General features: G+C 40.4%; 1 protein-coding gene across 1 annotated transcript; it reads left to right on the top strand.

The window, feature by feature from the left end:
- The first annotated feature begins 347 nt into the window (after positions 1-347).
- Positions 348-6,259, top strand: TMEM18 (transmembrane protein 18). The gene is made up of 5 exons (XM_068155429.1): positions 348-413; positions 656-776; positions 3,378-3,432; positions 4,427-4,520; positions 4,616-6,259. Exons 1-5 carry the CDS (start codon positions 366-368, stop codon positions 4,907-4,909), a joined length of 612 nt encoding a protein of 203 aa, XP_068011530.1. The 5' UTR covers positions 348-365; the 3' UTR covers positions 4,910-6,259.
- Positions 6,260-11,181: the final 4,922 nt, after the last annotated feature.

The following is an 11,181-nucleotide window of genomic DNA, read 5'->3' as shown; positions in this document are numbered from 1 at the left end:
ATTAGGAAGAAGTTCTTTATAATGAGGGTGGTGAGACACTAGTGCAGTTTGCCCAGGGAAGTTGTGGACACCTAATCCCTGCAAATGCTTAAAACCAGGCTGGATGAGGCTTTGAGTAGCTTGGTCTAGAAGAGTTGCTCCTGCCCATGGCAGGGGCCTGGAACTAGATTGCCTTTAAGGGCCCTTCAAGCTTAAAGTATTCTAGGATTCCATAAAGCTCTCCCGACTCCTCCCGCCGCGGGGCACGCATCTGGCAGCTGTCACCGAAGTTTCGCGAGAAAACGCCAAAGGCAGCCCCTGGAGAAACTCAACATCTTCTCGCGAGACTTCACTGTCCGCCAACACGGGTGCCGGGGGCCGCCGCCATGGAGCAGCCTTTGAGCAGCCCGCCAGGGCTGTCCACCATCCTGGCGGTAAGGAGGAGGCTGGGGCCGGACGGGCTGAGAGGGGAGGAGGCACCGGCTTCCGTGTGTGTGCGGGGTGTGGGGAAAACCCGTGCTGGGATATTCGCTCCTTCCTCAGGGCCGGGCTGTTGAGCGCGGTTCGTGACAGAAATAGGTTGTGGTTACCGTGCGGGAGAAGGAGGGCTGCCGGCTCTACCTGCCGGGTAACGGTCCTCCTGACATGGTCTCATCGACTTTCCTTTTCTCCGTAGAGGACGGACTGGTCCGAGCCCTGGCTGATAGGGCTGGGCGTTTTCCACCTCCTCTGCTTCCTTCTGACGTGCATCTCGTTCCAGCACTATCGGGTGCAGATAGGGCACTTCCTCTGCATGGGTGAGTCCAGCGCTCCTGCCCCCTGAGCTGGCACTCGGGCGGCGAGGGGCATGTGCGTTGTTTAAGCTGATACTGTTAAATAGCTTCCTGTGGTCTCTTGAGGACGACCGTGTTCTTCATGTACATGCACAGTGCATGAGTTGTTTGCTTTGCAGCTGACAACGTGCACACAAATTAGTATTTATTTTTTGCATATACAGAAGCTGCTTGTGACCTATAAATATGGTTTTATTTAGTGACCCAGGTTGAAGTACTGACATAAAACTCCAGCCTCAGAGAGGATCTGGGATAAGGTTTCTAATTTGACTTTGTTTGGGCGATGGAGTAGCCCAGAGGGTGGAGGGAGACCTTCACCTTAACTGGCACAAGGATTGTGCCAGGGGAGATTTAAATTGGAGATTGGGAAAAATAGCTTTCCTGAAAGAGTGGTCAGGCATTGGAGCAGGCTGCTCAGGGAGGTGGTGGAGTCACCACCCCTGGGATGTACAAAAACCTGTGCTGATATGGCTCTTTATGATATGGTTTAGTTGGCCTGGTGGTGTTGGATTGATGGTTGGACTTGATGATCTTAGAGGTCTTTTCCAACCTTAACAAGCCTATAAATGCTGTGTGGATCACAGCTTCCCAAGAAATTGTTGCTGTGCTGGAGAAGCAGTAAAGAAATCAGGGAAGAGCTAGCAGTTCCTTTCTACTCTGCCCTATTAAAATGCTGAAATTAAGTGAATGTGGCCAGTATTCAGCTACATTCCTTTCTGGAGCAGCAGGTTCACCATATGCCTTACTGACAGCTGTGATAATGGCATGAGGAAGAGCAAGACCAGCTAGGTCCATTGCAGTAACAGCTTGTGTTATCTCCAGTTCTCTGATGTTTCAGCCTGAGAATCTATGGTTGCCTTGTCTAGCCAAAGCTGTGTCTTTCTGGCTGCCTGGCTGAAGATCTAGTAGCTTTGCAGAGGATATTTGACTTAATGAAGATGGCATGGATTTGGGTTGGATCCATGCATTATGAGCAGTACCTTGGTTGTAGCCATGGGTTGGATTTTCTAGTGAGCTTTTAAATTTCTTACACAACAGCACTATTCTGTCATGCTTGCAGGGTAGTGGAGGGAGAATGAGCAATTAAAAGAGATTTGCAGGCGAAAAACCACTTGAAGACTTTGTTGATTTTTAAAAATACCATTTAAAGAATAAGTCAAGTTGGGAGAGGAACTCTAGCGCCCTCAAAACTTAATTCAGCAGAAGCTAAAAGTTTTAATAACATTAAGTAGCTATGAAAAGGAAACATCTGTAACTCTTTTTATAATGCAGAATTCAAGATGATCTACAGAAGGTAGAACAACAGTGTGCTGTTCATGACACATTAGGCCTGAAAGCTCCCTATAAGAATACAGGCTTTTCTTTCTTAAATTTAATATTCTTAATAACATTCAGAATTCCCAATGACATGCCATTTACTTCAGACTCTTTAGATAAAGTATTCCTGTCATTACTAGCACTAGTTTGAATGCCCAAGGTGGAACTGATTGTTGCTGGCTTTTTGACCCACATATGATGTTAATTTACTATTAATAAAAAGAGTGCATAAAAGTATCCATATTGAGTCCAACCCTTGTTTGTGCCTGAAAAACTAAACCACTTTGGATATGTCTGCAGTATAAATAATTTTGTGTTGTGGATAGTCAGAAGTAATGGAGGAAATGATGAAATTATCGCATTGGTTTACCGTGGCAGCTGAGCAGCCTTAGGTATGTTTATACTGTGCAGTATAAATTAGAGATCACCCAGATGATGGCAAAATGAGAGCACCCCTTCATATGAGGGGGCTGGACTAAGTGACCTTTAAAGGTCCCTTCCAACTCAAACCATTCAATGATTATATGATAGCACCAGACTAGTTATTTAATTGCCTTGTACAGGTCGTCTTTAGACACTGACTTTTTTTTTAACTTTGTTTCTTGGTAGAGATTGCTACAAGGACAAACTTATAATTTTGTAGTTGTATTGCTTTTCTGTTAAACATGATTGCATGGAATTTTCTTACTGCCTTTATGGCTGCATGTTGTATGTAATTGTTGATTAATAACGTGATAGTTCTCACCTTACTGCAGCAGACTGTCCTACTATACACCTCTTCAAAGTCTGTTTTACTGAAATGCTTATGTATAATTAGTACCCTAAGTTCAGATAGCGAGGGTGGATAGAGCAGTCTGTCATCATAACATGTAAAATGATAACTTAATTCCATACCAGCTGGAGAGAGTACTGGCCTTTCTCTTTACAGACCTAACTTAGAAGAGACTATTGGAAAAAATACTGGGATTTGGGGCTTTATTTGTATTTATTCTTTTTTATTAGCCATTTGTACACTGAGCTCTTTCTGTAAACTCAGTAAGATTTTATGTTTGTAATATAGTAGGTATATTTTGTGGTTACTTTATACTTAATATAAAACTGAATTTGTCTTGTGCAGTTAACTATTAAATGTGTAATGTGATCTTCTGAGGATCATGGAATTCTAATGTCTGCTATGTGTACATCTTTAGTATATATGGCAGAAGTGATGGCAAATACAGCATCTAATATTCTTCTTCTGTTGTATAGCGAGCTTGGTGTACTGCACTGAGTATATCAATGAATTAGCAGCTATGAATTGGAGGTAAATGTTTTCACTTTCATTTTTGTATTTGAATGTGTGTTCTCTCAAACACATTGTTTTAATTGTTTCATTCCCTGAAAACATTAATCACTCATGTCTCATCAGTAGAGTGGGGGCAGAGGATCTGTTGCATTGATTAATATCAAACTTTTGAATAAAACCATACATTGTGACATAGTTACCACTTAGCTTCCAAAAAAAGGATAGTTTTTAATAGCTCATAGTATTTATCACGCTGCTTAAAATCTGGCTTTGTATGGCTGCTTGTAAACTAACTAACCAGAGAACTAAAAAGCAGATTGCAATGATTAAGGGGAAAAGGATGTGAGCTTTGATTTTATTTGTTGATTTGTTTTGATCTTGTTGAGTTTTCTTTGGCAGCAACTCATGTTTAATAAGCTTAAATTTAAGCACCACTTTCCAAAAACATCAGTGCTATTTTATATATTTACTTATAGTCATAAAAAGCATTATGATTTGTCTGGTTTACTAAGCTTGTGTACCAGAATTAAACTGGTGGCTTAATTTCATGAGCACTGAACTGACCTGTCTCTGATGGATCTGGATGTTATGTGTTTAACACTAGTTTATGAAGATATCTAATTCAAAGTATGTTTCACTTAAGGCATACAGGACCTAAATTACAACTTTTCTACATGTATTATTTCTGTTTTCTAATACTAGTAAGCAAGATGTCTAAGAATGTAATTTCAAACAGGCTTCAGGATAAGCATGATTTCTAATGCACCAATCTATGAACTATTGCTGTCATATTAATAAGTTACTTGAGCTAAGATACTGTAATAAATACTCATAACTGATGGCATACTGTCTCTTTGCTCTGGCTTATTACAGTAGAGTGCTGCCCTATATCGGTTATCTGAAGAAACAGATTAATCAGTACATGTCAAACAGTTCATATGAAAGTCTAATGGTAGGTGAATTACACTGAATAAAGCTTCCTTTTATTTTTTCTTTATTTTATTTCTTCCAGGATGTTTTCTAAATACCAATACTTTGATTCAAGAGGAATGTTTATTTCACTTGTATTTTCAGCACCACTGCTGGTGAATACTATTATAATTGTGGTACGTATGTGTTAGTTTATTTATATATACTTTCATTAAATTGACATGTAAATGTATGTGGATTAGTTAAAGTTCATAATTTGCTTACTTTTCAGGTCACCTGGGTTTACAGAACTTTGAATGTTATGACTGAACTGAAGACATTACAGCAGAGAAGGAAAGCAGAAAAAGAAGCGAAAGTGCCTAACACCATTTCATTCTTTTTTATTGTGATAATACATATTGAGATAATCAGTCCTTCTACATGTTTATCCAGAAATAGCCATGTTTTTATGTCTGATGTTAAGAGGACTTTTCAGCCTGTGCCTGTGAACAATGAGGAGAAAGCAGATGCTTACAATATATCTGAACTGGCTGTGAAAGTGAGGACTTTTTGCCCTTCAGTGTAAGATGTTTTGCCACCACAACCAAGGCTATTAGTGTTGTTGAGATGCAATGATCCAGTTTATTTCCATTTGCCTGTGTATTTTTAACTATGACTTAACTGTGTTTATCAAGTATCCAGTCTTCTGCTGTTTAAGCCAACTGGAGCAGTCTTGTGAAATCCAGTAAATGAGGGACTGTATACAGAATACCTCAGGAATCCATGCTTCTGTGAAGCATTTCACTTCTTTATAAATTGTTTCATACTTACTATGTGTATTGTGTGTCCATCGTATTTTATAAATAAAATTATCCACTGTATCTTAAATTATTTATTTGTATTAATTCTTAGTTGTATTTTTCTTTTTTTTCCTTAAAGTAATTCAGTTTGATACAGTCTTAATTTGTGTAATTCAAAATATTCTCTGATTTTATTTTATTTACATTTAGTGATTTTAATGGCACTAGATAAATACCTTTTCTTAAAAATGGATTAATTTTTTTTTACATTTTTTATTTGTAGAACAGAAATAAGGGGAGAAATTTTATAATCTTCTATGCAATGTTGTTGCTTTTATTTATGCTTTAATAAACTGACAATGAAAATTAGTGAAAATTAAGAACATTCAGTTTTGCTCAGAGTAATTTGTCTTTATTGGATTAAGAACATTTTTGGGAGGAAGGAACACAATGGAATATTGTCCACACATACTTAGTAAAAGGTGTATCTGGAAGCAGTTAAACCTATGTTTAACTGAGAGAACTCCACTTCTGTGTAAAACAGATGTCATTTAAGACAAGAAAGATTATCTGCAGAATTGAACTCAGACTAATGTGAAGAACAGTTTGGTAGAAAAATGCAGAACACTAAAGTTTTTAAGCTAAGCATTTGTGACGTTAATTTTAAATGCCTGCATAGTCTTTGCAAGAGTGAAAATACAGACCTGAGGAAGATAAGCAGATGCATACTCAGTTTGCACATCTAGTTAGTGAAGGTCTTTCTGGAGGGCACTGCAACACTCTCACCACAAGACGCACAAAAATGGCACAACTGTCATGAAAATGACAATCAGCAAACCTGCCTAGCACTGACGTCAACGACTGTCACGATAATCCAAGATGTCAACAGAAAGCATCTAACTTATAACTGAGTGTCATGATTGCTTAACTGTTGTGTGAACATTAAGAGATCAGTATTACTAGGATGAGCAAAAACACATTATTCTGTGTAATTTTATATTGGGCAAAGCAATGAACCTTCTTTGTTCTTGCTGTTTGCCTGCAAGTTTTCTATCTGTGAAGCTAGAGCCTGGCCAGATCTACCTTTACAGATTAAAGAAATATCGCTACCATTAAACAATTCATGATTTTTGACCATCCTAGAGAAAATAAAGATGCAACATAATCCTAAAGCAGATTGTAAAAGAGAGTGCTAAGGATTGCACTTGTGCCTTAATCACTGTGTGCAATGTGTTCAGGCATAATCAAGTTTTCTCTGTCAATAAGATGAGTGAAATGTAAAGATCAGAACTATTAAGATATAAGTTCTTCTTTACAATGTCTGTTATCTGTTATTATGCCAGCTCTGTTAGAACATTCTTACTGGTTCAACTTAAGCGTTGTACCTTGTATGGGTTACATCAGCCTGTTAGACATGCTGCGCTACAGAACTCTTGCTTTTGTGTGACCGTTTAAGGCTGTGCCTTTAAGAAAGGGACACTATGGCTGAATGTTTTGTAAGCAAAAGACAGGTCTAAATGAATTTCATTGGTAGATTGGTAGAATGAAACTTTAAGTTTTGAGTGTCGCTGAGATTTTCTTCAGTTCACTTTCCCTCCTCCCTTCTATGTCCGCTTCTAGGCTCTCTGCCAGACTGACCTTGGACAGATAAGGCCTCTACTAACATATTCTGCTTTAATTAACATTTGCTCTTTTTCTCTCTTTCTAACCCTCTTTGCAGAAAAAGGGGAGAGAGGGGGGTACAGGAGGGGGGGAACCCTCCTCCAGAAGGGGGGAGGAATTTCATTCCTGTATCACTTTCCTGTATATTTCTGTGTATATATTGTAAATACTGCAAATTGTGTATATATACCCTGCATTTCCTAAAACTGCTTGTAAATATAGCATTCCTTTTGCTCCTCCGGCTGTGGCTAGCTGTGGTTATTTTTTTTTCCCTTCACTTTGTGGGGGGGAGAAGGCTGGGCCATCCTCTCAAACCCATGTGCAACTGCACGTAACACCATTCTCGGTCTGGAGAGACAAATCCTGTGGAGACACGGAACTCCAGAGAGGATTGAGTCAGACAACGGAACTCATTTCAAGAACAACCTTGTCAAGAACTGGGCAAAAGAGCATGGTATTGAGTGGATATTCCACATTCCCTACTATGCACCAGCTTCAGGGAAGATTGAACGCTACAACGGTTTGTTGAAGACCACTCCTAAAGCTATGGGGGGTGGATCTTTGAAAAATTGGGAAAAACATTTAGCACAAGCAACCTGGCTGGTAAATAGTAGAGGTTCAGTGAACCGAGCTGGACCTGCACATTCAGAACTGCTGCAGAAAGTAGAAGGTGATAGAGTTCCTGTTCTCAGAGAAAAGAATCTGTTAGGTAAAACTGTTTGGGTATGTTCACCCTCAGGAGAGGCTAAACCTGTCCGAGGGGTGGTTTCAGCTGAAGGTCCGGGTCACACTTATTGGGTAATGCAGGAGAATGGTGAAATTCAGTGTATACCACAGAGAAATTTAACTTTAGCTGAAAGAGGTTAATTTCAAACTGTTGTACAGCTACATCGTGTCCAAAGGAAGAATCAACGAGGAATCTACGGTGCACGAACCCTGAGAACCCTGAGAGCCCTGAGTCAACTAAGAGACCCTGAGAATCCCTGTTTCCCTTTTCTTTGCTTCATCGGTGAAGAGACAAACTGTTTTCCATTTTTCTCTCATTTTCTGATTTTCTTGGACTTTTGAATCATCTACATCTGAGCATAGCCGGGATGGACTATGAACTTTACCCATGAACTGTAAATATCGTTTTGGATTGGATGGACAGTGTGAACAGCCAATGAAATAGTTTAGAAGGGGTGGACTGTGACCGTTTGAGGCTGTCCCCTTAAGAAGGAGAATATGGTAGTCGGATGTTTGTAAACAAAAAGACGGAAATATAAAGACATTTCCTTAGCTAAGGAATACTTTTTAAAATGAATACCTATTTAATACAAATATTACCTATATTACATGGAGCTCCTTTAAAATGCCAAGGCACACAACTAAGAAGTTTCGAACCAAAAGAAATCTTACAATGTGAACTCATTACTAAGTACTTACACCTTACTACAATTATTATGTTCTAGGTATCTGTAAATACCAAATGCTTACCATTCATTATGCTTACCAGGAAAACTTAGCAAAACTCTAAATAACAAATCTCTTAAGGACATTGCAATCAGAAATGAAGAAATTAGCACTGTAGACTGTAGCTTTAAATCAGAGCAGAGCTTTGGTAGACTAGAGTCATACCAGAAAATCCTCCCTTTTCTGGGGTGGGGGGCTAGCAAGGTGTGCTCTAGTTGCTATTGTTTCTGTATTAGGGTCTTAACGACTTGCAGCCTATTGTGTCTGAACGACCATTGTTCCACCCATACTGGATTATGCGTTTTCCATTATAATTTCAGTTTTGGTTGCTGACTAGTAGCCACTACAAAGAAGGAGCGGTAACAAGTTTTGCTCCTAGCTGACTTAAGGCATATCAGCCCAATAGAGCAACTGGAAGGGGTTAACACGTATGGTCTTACAGTGATTGATTTGCTGTAGTTAAAAGCTAATTGCACTGGCTCTTTGCTAACCCAGGTTGTTTGGATACCTTTTAAACACATGACTTCAACATTTGCCATGAGCAATGGCTAGTGACCATTCCATTTATGACTAGGTATAATGATGACATCGTCTCCAGTATCCATAATAATTGAAAATTGTATAATTTGTTCACAAGGGTGTCTGACAGTTAAAATCTGTTCCAGTTTTCTCTTTTGGATTTCTAGGGCTAATAAGGTATTAGGCATATCGGTGGAACCCGAGCCTTCTTGCCCTTGGATCCTGTTAGAAGTTTTAGGCACTTGGAACTCAGATGGTATTAGGTGCGCAATTTCTGTCCCAACAAGAGTGCTAACAGGAGAGGCAATGGTATAGAGCATAATTTTCATAGCCCAGTCATAATCAGAATGTATTGAACCAGGAATTATAAGGATGCCCTGTCTAGAGGTAGAGAATCTGCCAATTAATAGAGCACAGGGTCTGTGACCCGAAGGACCATGCCAATTAAACTCTACAACGCTTTGTGGATTCAAAGGTGATATGTGGCCTGCAGTGTGGAGTCCAACACACCAAGTTGCAGAAGCGAAGGATGGAGAAGGAGAATCCAGTCTGTTCGCAGAGGTAAAAGCTGTCCAGCTAGCTCTCGACGTAGCTGAACGTGAGAGATGGCCAAAGCTTTATCTCTACACCGACTCATGGATGGTAGCCAATGCTCTATGGGGTTGGCTAAAGAACTGGAAGAAGAGTGGTTGGCAGAGGAAAGGAAAACCCCTTTGGGCAGCAGACCTGTGGCAGGACATTGCTGATCGAATCGAGAGAATTCCAGTGAAGGTGAGACACATCGATGCTCACATTCCTAAGAGCAAAGCTACCGAGGAACAGCAACACAACCATCAGGCAGATCTGGCTGCAAGAGTTTCTCAAGTAGACATGGACTCTTATCTTGATCTTGACTGGAAACACTGAGGTGAGATATTCTTAGCTCGGTGGGCTCATGATTCGTCAGGACATCAAGGCAGAGATGCAACATACCAATGGGCTCGTGACAGATCCATAGACATTTCCATGGATGCTATCACACAAGTCATCCATGACTGTGACATTTGTGCTGCTATTAAGCAGGCAAAACGAATTAAGCCCTTGTGGTATGGTAACAGATGGTCCAAGTACAAATATGGTGAAGCTTGGCAGATTGACTACATCACTCTACCACGTTCTCGTTCTGGTAAGCAATACGTGCTCACTATGGTAGAGGCAAACACTGGATGGTTGGAAACTTATCCAGTTCCACATGCAACTGCACGCAACACCATTCTCGGTCTGGAGAGACAGATCCTGTGGAGACACGGTACTCCAGAGAGGATTGAGTCAGACAACGGAACTCATTTCAAGAACAACCTTGTCAAGAACTGGGCAAAAGAGCACGGTATTGAGTGGATATTCCATATTCCCTACTATGCACCAGCTTCAGGGAAGATTGAACGCTACAACGGTTTGTTGAAGACCACTCCTAAAGCCATGGGGGGTGGATCTTTGAAAAACTGGGAAAAACATTTAGCAGAAGCAACCTGGCTGGTAAATAGTAGAGGTTCAGTGAACCGAGCTGGTCCTGCACATTCAGAACTGCTGCAGAAAGTAGAAGGTGATAGAGTTCCTGTTGTTAGAGAAAAGAATCTGTTAGGTAAAACTGTTTGGGTATTTTCTCCCTCAGGAGAGGCTAAACCTGTCTGAAAGGTGGTTTCAGCTAAAGGTCCGGGTCACACTTATTGGGTAATGCAAGAGAATGGTGAAATTCAGTGTATTCCACAAAGAAATTTAGCTGAAAGAGTTTAATTTCAAACTCTTGTACAGCTACATCGTGTCCAAAGGAAGAATCAACGAGGAAATCTACGGTGCACGAACCCTGCGAAACCCTGAGAGCCATGAGTCAACTAAGACATCCCTTTTCTTCGCTTCGTCGGTGAAGAGATAAACTGTTGTCCATTTTTCTCTCATTTTCTGATTTTCTTGGACTTTTGAATCATCTACAGCTGAGTATAGCCAGAATGGACTATGAACTTTACTTACGAGCTGTAAAATTGTCTTGCATTGGATGGACAGTATGAATAGCCAATGAAATTGTTTAGAAGGGGTGGACTGTGACCGTTTGAGGCTGTGCCTTTAAGAAAGGGACACTGTGGCTGAATGTTTTATAAACAAAGGACAGGTCTAAACTAATTTCATTGGTAGATTGGCAGAAAGCAACTTTAAGTTTTGAGTACGACTGAGACTTTCCTCAGTTCACTTGCCCTCCTCCTTTGCAGCTTCTAGGCTCTCTGCCAGACTGACCTTGGACTGATAAGCGTGAGGCCTGCAAACCTAGTAACATTATGCTCTAATTTATAACTGCTTTTAATTAACAACTGCTCCTTTCCTCTCTTTCTAACCCTCTCTGGGGAAAAAGGGGATAGAGGGGGGTACAGGAGGGGGGGAACCCTCCTACAGC

This window comes from Melanerpes formicivorus, unplaced genomic scaffold (assembly GCF_026170545.1).
Source record: "Melanerpes formicivorus ecotype bairdi unplaced genomic scaffold, bMelFor1.0.p_v2 SCAF_31, whole genome shotgun sequence".
In the NCBI taxonomy this organism is placed as follows: Eukaryota; Metazoa; Chordata; class Aves; order Piciformes; family Picidae; genus Melanerpes; species Melanerpes formicivorus.
This window is presented reverse-complemented; position numbering and strand designations above follow the sequence as displayed.